The sequence below is a fragment of the Bombina bombina genome, chromosome 5 (genome assembly GCF_027579735.1).
Source record: "Bombina bombina isolate aBomBom1 chromosome 5, aBomBom1.pri, whole genome shotgun sequence".
Classification (NCBI taxonomy): Eukaryota; Metazoa; Chordata; class Amphibia; order Anura; family Bombinatoridae; genus Bombina; species Bombina bombina.
In genome coordinates, this window is record NC_069503.1 from 692,753,591 (window position 1) to 692,773,646 (window position 20,056).

The window sequence follows — 20,056 nt, forward strand, 5'->3', positions numbered from 1 at the left end:
AAATGGGAGTGATTCATCCTGTTCCATTAGGAGAACAAGGGATGGGGTTCTACTCCAATCTGTTCATAGTTCCCAAAAAAGAGGGAACGTTCAGACCAATCTTAGATCTCAAGATCTTGAACAAGTTTCTCAAGGTTCCATCGTTCAAGATGGAAACCATTCGAACACTTCTTCCTTCCATCCAGGAAGGTCAATTCATGACCAAGGTGGATTTCAAGGATGCGTATCTACATATTCCTATCCACAAGGAACATCATCGGTTCCTAAGGTTTGAATTCCTGGACAAGCATTTCCAGTTCGTGGCGTTTTCTTTCGGATTAGCCACTGCTCCTAGGATTTTCTCATAGGTACTAGGGTCCCTTCTGGCGGTGCTAAGACCAAGGGGCATTGCTGTAGTACCTTACTTGGACGACATTCTGATTCGAGCGTCGTCCCTTCCTCAAGTAAAGGCTCACACGGACATTGTCCTGGCCTTTCTCAGATCTCACGGATGGAAAGTGAACGTGGAAAAGAGTTCTCTATCTCCGTCAACGAGGGTTCCCTTCTTGGGAACTATAATAGACTCCTTAGAAATGAGGATTTTTCTGACAGAAGCCAGAAAAACAAAACTTCTAGACTCTTGTCGGATACTTCATTCCGTTCCTCTTCCTTCCATAGCGCAGTGCATGGAAGTGATAGGTTTGATGGTAGCGGCAATGGACATAGTTCCTTTTGTGCGCATTCATCTAAGACCATTACAACTGTTCATGCTCAGTCAGTGGAATGGGGACTATTCAGACTTGTCTCCGAAGATACAAGTAAATCAGAGGACCAGAGACTCATTCCGTTGGTGGCTGTCCCTGGACAACCTGTCACAAGGGATGACCTTCCGCAGACCAGAGTGGGTCATTGTCACGACCGACGCCAGTCTGATGGGCTGGGGCGCGGTCTGGGGATCCCTGAAAGCTCAGGGTCTTTGGTCTCGGGTAGAATCTCTTCTACCGATAAATATTCTGGAACTGAGAGCGATATTCAATGCTCTCAAAGCTTGGCCTCAGCTAGCGAGGGCCAAGTTCATACATCAACCATCAGGGGGGAACAAGGAGTTCCCTAGCGATGGAAGAAGTGACCAAAATCATTCTATGGGCGGAGTCTCACTCCTGCCACCTGTCTGCTATCCACATCCCAGGAGTGGAAAATTGGGAAGCGGATTTTCTGAGTCGTCAGACATTGCATCCGGGGGAGTGGGAACTCCATCCGGAAATCTTTGCCCAAGTCACTCAACCGTGGGGCATTCCAGACATGGATCTGATGGCCTCTCGTCAGAACTTCAGAGTTCCTTACTACGGGTACAGATCCAGGGATCCCAAGGCGGCTCTAGTGGATGCACTAGTAGCACCTTGGACCTTCAAACTAGCTTATGTGTTCCCGCCGTTTCCTCTCATCCCCAGGCTGGTAGCCAGGATCAATCAGGAGAGGGCGTCGGTGATTTTGATAGCTCCTGCGTGGCCACGCAGGACTTGGTATGCAGATCTGGTGAATATGTCATCGGCTCCACCATGGAAGCTACCTTTGAGACGAGACCTTCTTGTTCTAGGTCCGTTCGACCCACTCCAGCTGACTGCTTGGAGATTGAACGCTTGATCTTATCAAAGCGAGGGTTCTCAGATTCTGTTATTAATACTCTTGTTCAGGCCTGAAAGCCTGTAACCAGAAAATTACCACATAATTTGGTATATCTGTTGGTGTGAATCTGCAGGATTCCCTTGGGACAAGGTTAAGATTCCTAAGAGTCTATCCTTCCTTCGAGAAGGATTGGAAAAAGGATTATCTGCAAGTTCCTTGATGGGACAGATTTCTGCCTTGTCTGTGTTACTTCACAAAAAGCTGGCAGCTGTGCCAGATGTTCTAGCCTTTGGTCAGGCTCTGGTTAGAATCAAGCCTGTTTACAAAATTTTGACTCCTCCTTGGAGTCTCAACCTAGTTCTTTCAGTTCTTCAGGGGGTTCCGTTTGAACCCTTACATTCCGTTGATATTAAGTTATTATCTTGGAAAGTTTTGTTTTTGGTTGCAATTTCTTCTGCTAGAAGAGTTTCAGAATTATCTGCTCTGCAGTGTTCTTCTCCTTATCTGGTGTTCCATGCAGATAAGGTGGTTTTGCGTACTAAACCTGGTTTTCTTCCAAAAGTTGTTTCTAACAAAGACATTAACCAGGAGATAGTTGTGCCTTCTTTGTGTCCTAATCCAGTTTCAAAGAAGGAACGTTTGTTGCACAACTTGGATGTAGTTCGTGCTCTCAAATTTTACTTAGCAGCTACTAAGGTTTTCAGACAAACTTTGTCTTTGTTTGTTGTTTATTCTGGTAAACGGAGAGGTCAAAAAGCAACTTCTACCTCTCTCTCCTTCTGGATTAAAAGCATTATCCGATTGGCTTATGAGACTGCCGGACGGCAGCCTCCTGAAAGAATCACAGCTCACTCCACTAGGGCTGTGGCTTCCACATGGGCCTTCAAGAACGAGGCTTCTGTTGATCAGATATGTAAGGCAGCGACTTGGTCTTCACTGCACACTTTTTCTAAATTTTACAAATTTGATACTTTTGCTTCTTCTGAGGCTATTTTTGGGAGAAAGGTTTTGCAAGCCGTGGTGCCTTCCATTTAGGTGACCTGATTTGCTCCCTCCCTTCATCCGTGTCCTAAAGCTTTGGTATTGGTTCCCACAAGTAAGGATGACGCCGTGGACCGGACACACCAATGTTGGAGAAAACAGAATTTATGTTTACCTGATAAATTACTTTCTCCAACGGTGTGTCCGGTCCACGGCCCGCCCTGGTTTTTTTAATCAGGTCTGATAATTTATTTTCTTTAACTACAGTCACCACGGTAACATATGGTTTCTCCTATGCAAATATTCCTCCTTAACGTCGGTCGAATGACTGGGGTAGGCGGAGCCTAGGAGGGATCATGTGACCAGCTTTGCTGGGCTCTTTGCCATTTCCTGTTGGGGAAGAGAATATCCCACAAGTAAGGATGACGCCGTGGACCGGACACACCGTTGGAGAAAGTAATTTATCAGGTAAACATAAATTCTGTTTTTTACAAATTTTACAAATTTGATACTTTTGCCTCGTCCGAGGCTGATTTTGGGAGAAAGGTTCTTCAAGCAGTGGTGCCTTCCGTTTAGGTTCCTGTCTTGTCCCTCCCTTTCATCTGTGTCCTATAGCTTTGGTATTGTATCCCATAAGCAAGGATGAAATCCGTGGACTCGTCGTATCTTATAAAAGAAAATTTATGCTTACCTGATAAATGTATTTATTTTACGATACGACGGGTCCACGGCCCACCCTGTTTTTCTAAGGTCTTTCTTTTTGTTAAACCTCAGTCACCTCTGCACCTTGGCTTTTCCTTTTTCTTCCTAACTTCGGTCGAATGTCTGGAGTGGGAGGTAAGGGAGGAGCTATATATACAGCTCTGCTGTGGTGCTCTTTGCCGCCTCCTGCTGACCAGGAGGCGATATCCCATAAGTAAGGATGAAATCCGTGGACTCGTCGTATCGTAAAAGAAATAAATTTATCAGGTAAGCATAAATTTCCTTTTTTATTTTATATTTATAAAATGTTTTACCAGGAAAAAATACATTGAGATTTCTATTGCTTTAAAGGGACAGTCAACACCAGAATTTTTGTTGTTTTAAAAGATAATCACTTATTTACCAATTCCCCAGTTTTGCATAACCAACACAGTTCTTATTATACACATTTTACCTCTCTAATTACCTTGTATCTAAGCCTCAGCAGACTGCCCCCTTATTTCAGTTCTTTTGACAGACTTGCATTTTAGCCAATCAGAGCTGACTCCACGGTAAATTCATGTGCATGAGCTTAATGTTATCTGTATTAAACACATGAACTAATGCCCTCTAGTTGCAAAACTATAAAAATGCATTTAGATTAGAGGCGGCCTTCAAGGTCTAAGAAATTAGCATATGAACCTCCTAGGTTTAGCTTTCAAACCAAGAGAACAAAGCAAAATTGGTGATAAAAGTAAATTGGAAAGTAGTTTAAAATTACATGCCCTATTTGAATCATGAAAGGTTTTTTTTGGACTTGACTGTCCCTTTAAGTATGTCCTGTGATATGCCAGCAATATTTTGCAAAACATTAAGATGTACCAATACAATAATCTAGCAGCTGTTTGTACTGTTGGCTTTTCATTTCAGTGTAGCATGAGCTGCATAGGAATGAGACATTTACTAGTGTTTATAGTAGATCTGGAAACTCAAGCAATTTGTAATCTGATACACCCTCAGATCATAAATGAGCTATTAATTTGCATGATTCTGACTTTCAGGCTTTCTTCCAAACTGAAAATAAGATGCTTTTATATTGAAAATAATATATTTGTTTAATCTAAACAAAATAGCTTATGTTAAATCCTACTTAAAATGTACCATGGACTGTTATGCACTATTGTATGTAAAATATTCTTATCTAGGACAAGGTCGCGAGATGATGCTGTTTCAAGACATGACAGACCAAAAGAAGCCAGTCCCCCTCGATGGTCTCCTTCTAGAAGACGACCAAGTAGATCTCCTCTCCGTAGAAGGTCCCGATCACCCCTAAGGCGCAGTAGATCACCTAGGAGAAGGAGTAGATCCCTTCACAGACGGTAAATAAAGCTAAAATTAACAGTGTTGCAGGAGGTGAATTGTTAATCCGCAAGTGTTTATTACATCACATGGTGTAAAAAAAAACAACATACTTTTTTGAAACAGAGACAGAGGCCGAAGAAGTCGATCTCGTCTGAGGAGAAGGTCACATTCCCGGGGAGGACGTGGTCGCCGAAGGAGAAGCAGGACTAAAGATGAAGACAAATTTAAAGGAAGCCTTTCTGAGGGAATGAAAATTGAGCAAGAATCTTCGGATGATAAGTATGAAGGAAACAGAATAGTTTACTATTTGAGTGCCAATCATGCCATTGTTAAAGGGAACAGTGTACTGTAAAATTGGTTTCTCTTTTATGTGTTTCCAATGACTTGTTAAACCTGATGCAGAGTATAAAATGTATGGGAAATTGCTCCTTCGGGTTTCTTTTTTGCATGTGAAATATGTTTTTGTTAATGGTACAGTAAAGTCAAAATTAAACATTCATGATTCAAAAAGAGCATGCAATTTTAAACAACTTTCCATTTTACTTCTATTAATTTTGCTTGGTTCTTTTTGTATCTTTTGTTAAAGAGTAATCATAGGTGAGCTCAGGAGCTTGCATGTTTCAGCCATCTGACAGCACTGTTTGCAACAAGGTTTATTTCAGTGTTATACATATTTGCAAATCTTGCTTTTATAGAGTGTTTGTAGCATTCTGTGGTAGCAGTGCATAAAACTATGTATAACATTGCTATAAACATTGCTGCAAACACTGCTGGCAAATGGCTAAAGACGTGCACTCTCCTGAGCTCACCTAGGATTACTTCTTAGGGATGCACCGATACTAGCCAGGTGCCTACTCTGTTTGCCTGCTGTTTTGGCCAGTGTCTACTCCCTTGCAGCACGCCTACTCTGTTACAGGCACAGCGCTGTGAGGGAGGAAGGAGGGGCGCCGCAAGTAATTGAAAACCTGGCCGATACTTTTGGCCAATCGCCTACTGTCTACTCCCTTGCAGCGCGCCTACTCTGTGACAGGCAGACCTGTTTTATAATACTGGGATAAAGGTGGATCATATAACCCTAAAGTGCCTGAACACGTCACTTAGCATTCAGAATGATGAGACAGTGCCTTCAATCACACTCCCTTATTATTATATTGCAATGCTAATAGATACCGGCTGGTGTTAATTAATATAGATCAAGCCTGGTGCAGAACAGGACACTGTTGTTGGTGGAGTGACGCCATGGTTTACATTTTTATATACTGGGATAAAGGTTGATATAACCCTGAAGTGCCCCCTGAACATGTACTGTGTATATAAACATAATATTGTGAATGTGCTCTATATTTGGCACACATCTTATTATATTTGATATAACAAATGCTCCATATATCGAGTTTAAAAGTTTTTATTTAGCGGCGTATTTGGGTTTTGTGCTGCTCTAGGCAATTAAATTTATACTTGTCTCTAGGCAATTAAATGTATACACATAGTGCAGAATTATATAACATTATATTAGCCAAACATTTATAAAACATAATTTCCCCTATTAATTTAAAAAAAAAAAAAACGCTGTTTCACAGACCCGCTCTCTGCTGAGCGGGTCTGTTATATTTACTCAGCGCATCGGGCCAGCTGTATAGAGAGCAGAGAGCGGGTCTGTGAAACAGCTGGGTTTTTTTTTTTAAATTAATAGGGGAAATTATGTTTTATAAATGTTTGGCTAATATAATGTTATATAATTCTGCACTATGTGCAGAATTATATAATATTATTTTTAAGGTTTACTGTCCCTTTAATTAATAAAACAGGTGTTATATATTTCAGAATGTCTTTTGACTTATAGTTCTTCATACTTGTATAAAGATGCTCCCTTAAATCATTAGTTAGTCTCTAATACTGTATGGCGCTTGGGAAACGTCACATGACAATAAAAAAAAGTATCAGTAATTGGTATTGGCGAGTACTTGGGAAAAAAAGTATCGGTACTTGTACTCGGCCTTAAAAAAAAAATGGTATCGGTGCAACCCTATTACTTCTAAACAAATATTACAAGCAATCTAAGCTAAATTGATAATATAAGTAAATTGAAAAGTTGTTTAAAATTCTATGCTCTATCGAATTCATTTAAATTTAAAGGGACAGTATACACCAATTTTCATATAACCGCATGTAATAGACACTACTATAAAGAATAATATGCAAAGATACTGATATAAAAATCCAGTATAAAACCGTTTAAAAAGTTTCTTGGAAGCTTCCAGTTTAGCTCTGTTTAAAAGGTTACTGGAACACTCACTGCAAGTGGGAAATAAGACACTCCCCCTCTCCCTTCCTTTGCAAATGAAAAGACCCTTTACACAAACAGAAGCAAGCTGGAGTAGGTAAGGTATACGTTGGTATTCTCCTAAAACATTGGGGCTTGGTTAGGAGTCTAAAAATAAGAGCAATAAGCAAAACTATCCATTTAAAAAAACAAACAAAAAAAGCTGTGTGGGCTATATAAATGGATCATCTACAAAACATTTATGCAAAGAAAATTCTAGCGTATAATGTCCCTTTAGTTACGACTTTAGTGTCCTTTTAATTGAAACCACAGCGCAATGAAGTGGGCTGAGCTTGCATGGAGAGCAGATCTCATTATCTTATCTCTCTATTATTTACACAACATTATCCTTCGCTTAATTCAATAGACACAGTCAAACCAATACTTAGAGAGAACAATGGAAGTTGATCATTTTAGTACCTCTCTGTCCAACACCCCACTGAGTGTGATATTTTTTTTCTAAATCTTGTTTACATATCTTATCTATAACCAGTACTTAAAGTGATTTAAAAGTTTAATGAATAAGTGCCCCTGTATCTTAAAATAATCTTTAAAACAGGGGCACTTTCATTCATTAAACAAAACTTTAGTTTTGCTTATTGCGCTTATTTTTAAAAATACCTTTGCGTTATGGCTAACATAATGTCAACCCTCTGCCCACAGCTCCTGCTTTCTTTAGCAGATCAATGACTAATCCATCTTCCTCCAATTGTTGTGTGCCCCCTTTGGCATCCAGCTTGTGGGGCACGCAACGATTGGAGAAAGCCGGATTGTCATCGATATGCTAATGAAAGCAGGAGCTGAGGGCAGAGGATCGGCATTATGCTTACCATAACGCAAAGGTAAGTATTTTTAAAAATAAGAGTCTTTGTAAAGTTTAATGAATGAAAGTGCCCCTGTTTTTGAGATTATTTTTAGATACCAGGCACTTAATCATTAAACTTTACAATCACTTTAAGTATTTAAATTTTCAGTATAGGTGGGGATACAACAGGCAAAACAGCTATATTTCAAATTACTAAATGAAAGTAAAGGCATGATCATAAAAAAAATTTAATACAATTTAGCAGGTATAATAGATCACTGGGAACACATTTGAGTTCTTTGCAGTGGGCCATGCACACTATCATAGACTGCAGGTTTTGGACAATGGTTACACTTACCCCAATCCTTGGTGTTCCTGATGACTGATCATTGTGTAGCTAGCACACCAGTGGATGCATATATTTTCTATGCATCTCATTTTTTTCCTCCTAATTTGTCATGTTAAAGTCCATCCAATATGACCTTTAAGACACTCTTATGATTAACTGTTTACTTTGAAGGCTTTGATTATTATAGTACTGTAATAGGCTTTTTGCTGACATTGAGTAGTCTAGAAATATATTTCTAAAGTCTAGTGATATTTTACTAAGCGTGTGGTGTATGTATGTTTATAAAAATCAAATTATAGAAATTTTCCTGACAAATTTCACTGATCTGTTAGTACTTTGAGTATCAAGGCTGCTTTATTTGAAAAATAATCTGTATTATTGTAGTTTGAAATTATAGTTCTTGATGAAAATCTTTCAAGTTGCAATTTAAGGGTCTGACACAATGAGTTTGCACCACAGTGGCAATTGTTGCATGTCCTCTTCTAAGCTAGGCACATACATTGTTTTACATCTGATGCAGTTTGATTATTCTTATAGCCTTGAGGATTTTGATGTGGAGGAGGAAGATGAAGAGGCACTTATTGAGCAAAGACGACAACAGAGACTTGCCATTGTACAGGTATGTCAGTCTATATTTTTAAATATAAAGAAGTTATTCTCTGCACTTGTTTTTTTTTTTTTTTAGCATTAACATTTTCATTACAATTATGTCTGAGTAGGTGTTAAGACTGAAATGAAAAAGGTCCACACTGGTAAAACCAAAATAGCCTCCAATACATGGCATTTAACTTTTTTTTTTTTTTTTATGTTTGGCAGTTTTAAAGTGAGTGAAAATCAGAGTATCATTTATTTCTACAGAGCCTGTATAGTCTAGATTAGTTATTCTAAGCCATAATGTAGTGACCCCCCCGACATCTTTGTTCTGCACATTGTTACAGAAATACAAGTACCTAAATGATGATAGCAATCAGTCAGTGCCGTCAGAGCCCAGCAGTCCTCAAAGCAGTGCACGAAGCCGTTCTGCATCTCCAGACGATATACTTGAACGAGTTGCTGCAGATGTTAAGGAATATGAGAGAGAGAACCTTGACACCTTTGAGGCTTCTGTAAAAGCCAAGCACAAACTTGTGTCCGAACAGAATAATGGTAAGAGATACTTTGTGGTTATTCAAAATCTGTAAAGACAGCTTGTCGGTACTAAATTGTTTAATATGTTCTTTTTTTTTTATCATTTGTACCCAAGGCTCAGCACAGAAGAAAGTATTGGCCCCTGACATGTTTACAGAATCTGATGATATGTTTGCAGCATACTTTGATGTATGTATTTTACTTCCTATAACTAATTCCCTCAGTGCCATTGAATGTTTTTGTGGCTACAATTTTTTTCTTTTCTACAAAAAATTCCCAATAGCATTAGGTGTATAGTTACATATATTTGACAAATCCTATGATCTATAGCTTCTAAAATGCAAAGTCTAGCTCATACATTTTTGAAGTAGTAGAGAGATGTTTAAAATATTTTCCTAGTTCGTACAATTGTGACTTATTACTTATTATTCTGTTTCAATTACATCTTCTGACTTGTATAGCTTTGTTAAAGGGACACTGTACCCCAAAAAAATTATTTTGTGATTCAGATAGAGCATTCAATTTTAAGCAACTTTCTAATTTACTCCTATTATCATTTTTTTCTTCGTTCTCTTGCTATCTTTATATGAAAAGAAGGCATCTAAGCTTTTTTTTTCTTGGTTCAGAACTCTGGACAGCAGTTTTTGATTGGTGGATGAATTTATCCACCAATCAGCAAGGACAACCTAGGTTGTTCACCAAAAATGGGCCGGCATCTAAACTTACATTCTTGCATTTCAAATAAACATACCAAGAGAATAAAGAACATTTGATAATAGGAGTAAATTAGAAAGTTGCTTAAAATTTCATGCTCTATATATGAATCACGAAAGAAAAAATTTGGGTTCAGTGTCCCATTAATTGTTTCTGGTCACAGGGTTATCCAGCGTTTTCTAATGGGAGAGGAACAATATTAGAAATACTATTTTAAACAAAAATATTACATATATATATATATATATATATATATATATATATATATATATATATATATACACACACACACACACACACCACGGGTGGGGGTCAGCACTCTCAGGCCGGACTGGGTACACATCCTATGACCCTGTAACATTCACAGCCCTGAGTGCAAAACAGCACTCTCAGGAAGCTGCACTGTCACCAGAGTCACAGACAGTTAACCCCAGGCCTGGCCAAACAGGGAAAATTACAAAAAAATAATACATTAACATAGCACACAAAGAAAGTCCAGCACTCACTCACAAGCTCTCAACTAAGATAAAAAGCAGCAATGGAAGAGTTAGTTACCGCATCTGGCCAAATGGGAAAAGCCCAAGTGCCTCGTCAAGGTCTCTTCCAAAAACCTGCGTCCCTAAACAGCCACACAATGCAGGCTCACAATCAAACAACTGTGAAAAAAATGGAGGGTGCACAGGCTTATGTAATTTTTTTCACAGTTGTTTGATTGTGAGCCTGCATTGTGTGGCTGTTTAGGGACCCAGGATTTTGGAAGAGACCTTGACAAGGTACCTGGGCTTTTCCCATTTGGCCAGATGCGGTAACTAACTCTTCCATTGCTGCTTTTTTTCTTAGCTGAGAGCTTGTGAGTGAGTGCTGGTATAATTAGGGCTGCACGATTAATCGCTGTGTTTAAAAACTGCGAGAGTATGTGATTTATAACCCCGCCCACTGTGATGTCACCTATGACGACTAGGGCAGACAGTGGAATATTTAGGAGGGAGTCAGTGGGGTATTTAGGGTCCGCCTGTCAGTTATACCCAGATCCTGAGGGGTCTCACCGTAGTGACGTCACTTGCGTAAATGAATTAGTTTGTCTTTCTCCAACATAGGTGTGTCCGGTCCACGGCGTCATCCTTACTTGTGGGATATTCTCTTCCCCAACAGGAAATGGCAAAGAGCCCAGCAAAGCTGGTCACATGATCCCTCCTAGGCTCCGCCTACCCCAGTCATTCTCTTTGCCGTTGTACAGGCAACATCTCCACGGAGATGGCTTAGAGTTTTTTAGTGTTTAACTGTAGTTTTTATTATTCAATCAAGAGTTTGTTATTTTAAAATAGTGCTGGTATGTACTATTTACTCTGAAACAGAAAAGAGATGAAGATTTCTGTTTGTATGAGGAAAATGATTTTAGCAACCGTTACTAAAATCCATGGCTGTTCCACACAGGACTGTTGAGAGGAATTAACTTCAGTTGGGGGAACAGTGAGCAGTCTTTTGCTGCTTGAGGTATGACACATTCTAACAAGACGATGTAATGCTGGAAGCTGTCATTTTCCCTATGGGATCCGGTAAGCCATTTTTATTCACACAGTAAATAAGGGCTTCACAAGGGCTTATTAAGACTGTAGACATTTTCTGGGCTAAATCGATCATATTTACACTTATTTAGCCTTGAGGAATCATTTAATCTGGGTATTTTTTGTAAAATAATATCGGCAGGCACTGTTTTAGACACTTTATTCTATTGGGGCTTTCCCTAATCATAGTCAGAGCCTCATTTTCGCGCCGGTATGGCGCACTTGTTTTTGAGAACAGCATGGCATGCAGCTGCATGTGTGTGGAGCTCTGATACATAGAAAAGTCTTTCTGAAGGCATTATTTGGTATCGTATTCCCCTTTGGGCTTGGTTGGGTCTCAGCAAAGCAGATTCCAGGGACTGTAAAGGGGTTAAATATAAAAACGGCTCCGGTTCCGTTATTTTAAGGGTTAAAGCTTCCAAATTTGGTGTGCAATACTTTTAAGGCTTTAAGACACTGTGGTGAAATTTTGGTGAATTTTGAACAATTCCTTCATACTTTTTCGCAATTGCAGTAATAAAGTGTGTTCAGTTTAAAATTTAAAGTGACAGTAACGGTTTTATTTTAAAACGTTTTTTGTGCTTTGTTATCAAGTTTATGCCTGTTTAACATGTCTGAACTACCAGATAGATTGTGTTCTGACTGTGGGGAAGCCAAGGTTCCTTCTCATTTAAATAGATGTGATTTATGTCATAAAAAATTTAGTAAAAATGATGCCCAAGATGATTCCTCAAGTGAGGGGAGTAAGCATGGTACTGCATCATCCCCTCCTTCGTCTACACCAGTTTTGCCCATACAGGAGGCCCCTAGTACACCTAGCGCGCCAATACTCCTTACTATGCAACAATTAACGGCTGTATTGGATAATTCTATCAAAACATTTTAGCCAATATGCCCACTTATCAGCGAAAGCGCGACTGCTCTGTTTTAGAAAATACTGAAGAGCATGAGGACGCTGATGATATTGTTTCTGAAGGGCCCCTACACCAGTCTGAGGGGGCCAGGGAGGTTTTGTCTGAGGGAGAAATTTCAGATTCAGGAAAAATTTCTCAACAAGCTGAACCTGATGTGATTACTTTTAAATTTAAGTTGGAACATCTCCGCGCTCTGCTTAAGGAGGTGTTATCCAATTTGGATGATTGTGATTATCTGGTCATTCCAGAAACACTATGTAAAATGGACAAGTTCCTAGAGGCCCCGGGGCCCCCCGAAGCTTTTCCTATACTCAAGCGGGTGGCGTACATTGTTAATAAAGAATGGGACAGGCCCGGTGTACCTTTCGTACCTCCCCCCATATTTAAAAAATTGTTTCCTATAGTCGACCCCAGAAAGGACTTATGGCAGACAGTCCCCAAGGTCGAGGGGGCGGTTTCTACTCTGAACAAGCGCACCACTATACCCATAGAAGATAGTTGTGCTTTCCAAGATCCTATGGATAAAAAATTAGAAGGTTTGCTAAAAAAGATGTTTGTTCAGCAAGGTTACCTTCTACAACCAATTGCATGCATTGTCCCTGTCACTACAGCCGCGTGTTTCTGGTGCGATGAGCTAGAAAAGGCGATTATTAGTAATTCTTCTTCTTATGAGGAGATTATGGACAGAATTCGTGCTCTTAAATTGGCTAATTCTTTCACCCTAGACGCCTCCTTGCAATTGGCTAGGTTAGCGGCGAAAAATTCTGGGTTTGCTATTGTGGCGCGCAGAGCGCTTTGGTTAAAATCTTGGTCAGCGGATGTGTCTCCCAAGAACAAATTGTTTGACATTCCTTTCAAGGGGAAAACACTGTTTGGCCCTGACTTGAAAGAGTTTATCTCTGATATCACTGGGGGCAAGGGCCACGCCCTTCCTCAGAATAGGTCTTTCAAGGCCAAAAATAAACCTAATTTTCGTCCCTTTCGCTGAAACGGACCAGCCCCAAGTGCTACGTCCTCTAAGCAGGAGGGTAATACTTCTCAAGCCAATCCAGCCTGGAGACCAAGGCAAGGCTGGAACAAAGGAAAGCAGGCCAAGAAACCTGCCACTGCTCCCAAGACAGCATGAGATGCGGGCCCCCGATCCGGGACCGGATTTGGTGGGGGGCAGACTCTCTCTCTTCTCTCAGGCTTGGGCAAGAGATGTTCTGGATCCTTGGGCGCTAGAAATAGTCTTCCAAGGTTATCTTCTGGAAGTGATTCATCCTGTTCCATTAAAAGAACGGGGGATGGGGTTCTACTCCAATCTGTTCGTAGTTCCCAAAAAAGAGGGAACGTTCAGACCAATCTTAGATCTCAAGATCCTAAACAAGTTTCTCAAGGTTCCATCGTCCAAAATGGAAACCATTCGAACAATCCTTCCATCCAGGAAGGTCAATTCTTGACCACGGTGGATTTAAAGGATGCGTATCTACATATTCCTGTCCACAAGGAACATCATCGGTTCCTAAGGTTCGCATTCCTGGACAAGCATTACCAGTTCGTGGCGCTTCCTTTCGGATTAGCCACTGTTCCAAGATTTTTCACAAAGGTACTAGGGTCCCTTCTGGCGGTGCTAAGACCAAGGGGCATTGCTGTAGTACCTTACTTGGACGACATTCTGATTCAAGCGTCGTCCCTTCCTCAAGCAGAGGCTCACACGGACATAGTCCTGGCCTTTCTCGGATCTCACGGATGGTAAGTGAACGTGGAAAAGAGTTCTCTATCTCCGTCGACAAGAGTTCCCTTCTTGGGAACAATAATAGACTCCTTAGAAATGAGGATTTTTCTGACAGAGACCAGAAAAACAAAACTTCTAAACTCTTGTCGGATACTTCCTTCCGTTACTCTCCTTCCATAGCGCAGTGCATGGAAGTGATAGGTTTGATGGTAGCGGCAATGGACATAGTTCCTTTTGCGCGCATTCATCTAAGACCATTTCAATTGTGTATGCTCAGTCAGTGGAATGGGGACTATACAGACTTGTCTCCGAAGATACAAGTAAATCAGAGGACCAGAGACTCACTCCGTTGGTGGCTGTCCCTGGACAACCTGTCGCAAGGGGTGACCTCCCGCAGACCAGAGTGGGTCATTGTCACGACCAACGCCAGTCTGATGGGCTGGGGCGCGGTCTGGGGATCCCTGAAAGCTCAGGGTCTTTGGTCTCGGGAAGAATCTCTTCTACCGATAAATATTCTGGAACTGAGAGCGATATTCAATGCTCTCAAGGCTTGGCCTCAGCTAGCGAGGGCCAAGTTCATACGGTTTCAATCAGACAACATGACTGTTGCGTACATCAACCATCAGGGGGGAACAAGGAGTTCCCTGGCGATGGAAGAAGTGACCAAAATCATTCAATGGGCGGAGACTCGCTCCTGCCACCTGTCTGCAATCCACATCCCAGGAGTGGAAACTTGGGAAGCGGATTTTCTGATTCGTCAGACATTGCATCCGGGGGTGTGGGAACTCCATCCGGAAATCTTTGCCCAAATCACTCAACTGTGGGGCATTCCAGACATGGATCTGATGGCCTCTCGTCAGAACTTCAAGGTTCCTTGCTACGGGTCCAGATCCAGGGATCCCAAGGTGACTCTAGTAGATGCACTAGTAGCACCTTGGACCTTCAACCTAGCTTATGTATTCCCGCCGTTTCCTCTCATCCCCAGGCTGGTAGCCAGGATCAATCAGGAGAGGGCGTAGGTGATCTTGATAGCTCCTGCGTAACCACGCAGGACTTGGTAGGCAGATCTGGTGAATATGTCATCGGCTCCACCATGGAAGCTACCTTTGAGACGAGACCTTCTTGTTCAAGGTCTGTTCGAACATCCGAATCTGGTCCTACTCCAGCTGACTGCTTGGAGATTGAACGCTTGATCTTATCAAAGCGAGGGTTCTCAGATTCTGTTATTGATACTCTTGTTCAGGCCAGAAAGCCTGTAACTAGAAAAATTTACCACAAAATATGGAAAAAATATATCTGTTGGTGTGAATCTAAAGGATTCCCTTGGGACAAGGTAAAGATTCCTAGGATTCTATCCTTTCTTCAAGAAGGATTGGAGAAAGGATTATCTGCAAGTTCCTTGAAGGGACAGATTTCTGCCTTGTCTGTGTTACTTCACAAAGAGCTGGCAGCTGTGCCAGATGTTCAAGCCTTTGTTCAGGCTCTGGTTAGAATCAAGCCTGTTTACAAACCTTTGACTCCTCCTTGGAGTCTCAACTTAGTTCTTTCAGTTCTTCAGGGGGTTCCGTTTGAACCCTTACATTCCGTTGATATTAAGTTATTATCTTGGAAAGTTTTGTTTTTGGCTGCAATTTCTTCCGCTAGAAGAGTTTCAGAATTATCTGCTCTGCAGTGTTCTCCTCCTTATCTGGTGTTCCATGCAGATAAGGTGGTTTTACGTGCTAAACCTGGTTTTCTTCCAAAAGTTGTTTCTAACAAAAACATTAACCAGGAGATAGTCGTGCCTTCTTTGTGTCCGAAACCAGTTTCGAAGAAGGAACGTTTGTTGCACAATTTGGATGTTGTTCGCGCTCTAAAATTCTATTTAGATGCTACAAAGGATTTTAGACAAACATCTTCCTTGTTTGTTGTTTATTCTGGTAACAGGAGAGGTCAAAAAGCAACTTCTACCTCTCTCTCTTTTTGGATTAAAAGCATCATCAGATTGGCTTACGAGACTGCCGGACGGCAGCCTCCTGAAAGAATCACAGCTCATTCCACTAGGGCTGTGGCTTCCACATGGGCCTTCAAGAACGAGGCTTCTGTTGATCAGATATGTAGGGCAGCGACTTGGTCTTCACTGCACACTTTTACCAAATTTTACAAGTTTGATACTTTTGCTTCTTCTGAGGCTATTTTTTTGGAGAAAGGTTTTGCAAGCCGTGGTGCCTTCCATTTAGGTGACCTGATTTGCTCCCTCCCTTCATCCGTGTCCTAAAGCTTTGGTATTGGTTCCCACAAGTAAGGATGACGCCGTGGACCGGACACACCTATGTTGGAGAAAACAGAATTTATGTTTACCTGATAAATTACTTTCTCCAACGGTGTGTCCGGTCCACGGCCCGCCCTGGTTTTTTAATCAGGTCTGATAATTTATTTTCTTTAACTACAGTCACCACGGTATCATATGGTTTCTCCTATGCAAATATTCCTCCTTAACGTCGGTCGAATGACTGGGGTAGGCGGAGCCTAGGAGGGATCATGTGACCAGCTTTGCTGGGCTCTTTGCCATTTCCTGTTGGGGAAGAGAATATCCCACAAGTAAGGATGACGCCGTGGACCGGACACACCGTTGGAGAAAGTAATTTATCAGGTAAACATAAATTCTGTTTTTCCGTTTCTGCGCTTTTGCCAGTAAAAACGTTACTTTCGCTTACAGACACTTCAGCACCTGCAAAGGAAGTGACGCTGTTGTTATTGTGTCACGTGTAGGTGACTGACAGGAAATGTCGCTAAATGATTTTTACCAGGTGACGTGGGAATGGATTACCGGGTACAGCTGGGGGGATTTAGTGACAATGTTCAATGTAATCCAGCACCAAGGGTAAACAAGTGTGCACACCAACAGGTTACTGCAAATACCTGTGGCAACAAGTCAGACAATCCAATGAAAAGGCAGCACCACCTGGAGTATGCAAAAATCTTCCTTTTATTGTCACATAAACAGGAGCAGGTATACAAATGACTAAGTTTCGGGTCACATACCCTTAGTCATGTAAATTATACAAGTGCAACCTTTCACCTTTAAATACCTTAACCAGGTGGACTAACTCCTCCCCTTTAACTCTTCCTTGCCTTTTACATTCTTAGGTCAATCCAGTGCCCTCTAATGGCAGAAGAGAAAAACGTTTTCAATTAAAATCAAAACAAATTACACAAATACATGTGGATATGAAGCAGGTCTATCCATTACAAAATTATTTAGGGAAAAATACTATTACACTGACCCTTTAATGTTTGTCAACTACAGAAATATACCTAAATCAAAATCTCTTTTCATACTGTGATTGAGTGACGTTCGAATGGGTTACCTTACCGGGTACAGCTGGGGGGGAGTGAGTGACGTGGGAATGGGTTACCTTACTGGGTACAGCTGGGGGAGTGAGTGATGTGGGAATGGGTTACCTTACCAGGTACAGCTGTGGGGAGTGAGTGATGTGGGAATGGGTTACCTTACCAGGTACAGCTGGGGGGGAGTGAGTGAGTGACGTGGGAATGGATTACCTTACCGGGTACAGCTGGGGGGAGTGAGTGACGTGGGAATGGATTACCTTACTTGGGTACAGCTGGGGGGAGTGAGTAACGTTGGAATGGATTACCTTACCGGGTACAGCTGGGGGGAGTGAGTGACGTGGGAATGGGTTACCTTACCGGGTACAGCTGGGGGGGAGTGAGTGACGTGGGAATGGATTACCTTACTGAGTTCAGCTGGGGGGATTGAGTGACGTGGGAATGGGTTACCGGGTACAGCTGTGGGGGAGTGAGTGACGTGGGAATGGGTTTAAAATTATTTTTATTTATTTCTTTTTAATGACACGATGAGTCCACGGATCATCTAATTACTATTGGGAAAATCACTCCTGCCCAGCAGGAGGCGGCAAAGAGCACCAAAGCAAAACTATTAACTATCACCTCCCTTCCCTCCCACCCCAGTCATTCTCTTTGCCTACGTTAAGAGCAAGTGGTTTCACATCTCCCGGCAGTTTTATAGCTAATAATAGCCGACTGTGAGATTACTTTTTGGCACGCCCACAAAGGGAAGTACTTCAGGAAGCGGCAAGTGATTGTGCGCCCTTTCTGTTCACTCCACTCCATTGTAGACTGAAGTTGGACGTTTTCCTATCATACTACGCATTTCTGATAATAGATGCGTGTTTTATTCCGGAGACCGACTTTTGCAACTGCTGCCAGGTTCTGGTTGTGTTCGTGAGGAAACGGCTCCTGCTCAAAGGAGGTAAGCACCTCAGCAAAGTTTTGCTGAGGTGTAGAGGTGTTCTGCAGGGTTATTTTAGCATTTTAGCGCCTCTACACAATTTTTTTTTAAAGGGAGTAAAAAAGTTAGTTTAATATTTAAAGGGACAGTAACGTGTTTTATGTTTTTGAATTTTATTAATAAAATGTAATCCTTTTATGTTAAATTGTTTAATTGTGAGTCAGAATGGACCAAGAGGCCTTACAAAGTGTCTTTCTCTTTATGTTTTGATGCCAGTGTGGAACCACCAATCGCTTTCTGTTCCTCATGTATTGAGAGAACTTTAAACTACAGGGATAGACTTTTTTCTGAGCCATCATTTTCTAAAGAGGATGCTGTTCAGGAATCCAATGACAATGTTCAATATATGCCGCAGCTTTCTCCTCAAGCGTCCCAAATTTTACCGCCCTCACATGCAGTGCCCTGCGCTTTCTCTCTAGCTCCCGCTGGAGTTACTTTAAAGGACATCACTTCTCTCATGTCTTATGCAATTTCAGATGCGTTGTCTGCTTTTCCAATGTTGCAGGGAAAGCGTAAGCGGAAAATCAGACATTCAGTAAGCGAGGTTTCTGACGCAGTTGTTGCTATTTCAGATGCCCCCTCCCAGAAGCCTGAGGAGAAGGATACCATAGTAGCATCTGAAGGTGAAATTTCAGATTCTAACAGTGTAATTCCTCTTGCTGATACTGAAGTGTTATCCTTCAGGTTTAAGCTAGAAGACCTCCGTCTGTTACTTAAGGAGGTTTCAGCTACATTGGACAACAGCGACTCCACGGTCGTTGTTAATCCTAAGAAATCCAGTAAGCTAAACAAATATTTTGAGGTATCTTTCTCGATAGTTTTTTCCGGTACCAGACCAAGCTTCTGAGATCATTGCTAAGGAGTGGGAGAGACTGGGTATCCCTTTATCTCCTATTTTTAAAAAGATGTTTCCCATAGCCGACTCGGTTAAGGAGGCTTTGCAAACAGTCCCCAAGGTGGAAAGAGCTGTTTCCACCCTAGCTAAAAGAACTACTATACCCATAGAGGATAGTTGTGCTTTCAAAGATCCTATGGACAAAAATTTAGAGAGGTTTCTCAAAAAAATATATGTACACCAGGACTTACAATGGCAGCCAGCTGTGTGCATTGCTACCGTCACTAGTGCGGCGGCATATTGGTTTGATGCGTTGTCTGATGCTATTAGGACAGACACCCCCCTGGATGAGATCCAGGATAGGATAAAAGCTCTTAAATTGGCTAATTCCTTTATTACGTATGCTTCCCTTCAAGTTATAAAACTGGAAGAAAAAATTTAAGGTTTCTCTGTTCTAGCACGCAGAGCCTTATGGTTAAAACCTTGGTCTGCGAATGTATCCTCTAAGTCTAAACTTTTAGCAATTCCTTATAAAGGGAAGACTTTGTTTGGACCGGGCTTGACGGAAATAATTTCTGATATTACGGGAGGTAAGGGTCATCTTCTCCCCCAGGATAAGAGAAACCAGCAAACGGGACGACAGAGTAATTTTCGTTCCTTTCAAATTTCAAGGGAAATTCTTCCTCTTCCGCCTCCAAGCAGGAACAGTCTAAACCTTCATGGAGACCCAATCAGTCTTGGAATAAGGGAAAACAATCCAAGAAG

General features: G+C 41.4%; 1 protein-coding gene across 9 annotated transcripts in view; it reads left to right on the forward strand.

Moving 5' to 3' along the window:
- The window catches only part of PRPF4B (pre-mRNA processing factor 4B), a 178,828-nt gene that overhangs the window by 62,455 nt on the left and 96,317 nt on the right, over window positions 1-20,056 (forward strand). For all 9 annotated transcript variants that reach the window (XM_053714686.1, XM_053714690.1, XM_053714689.1 and 6 more), the window contains exons 3-7: window positions 4,473-4,646; window positions 4,753-4,908; window positions 8,644-8,725; window positions 9,045-9,252; window positions 9,350-9,423. In XM_053714686.1, coding sequence (XP_053570661.1) covers window positions 4,473-4,646; window positions 4,753-4,908; window positions 8,644-8,725; window positions 9,045-9,252; window positions 9,350-9,423 — 694 coding nt within the window. The remainder of the gene's footprint in view (window positions 1-4,472; window positions 4,647-4,752; window positions 4,909-8,643; window positions 8,726-9,044; window positions 9,253-9,349; window positions 9,424-20,056) is intronic.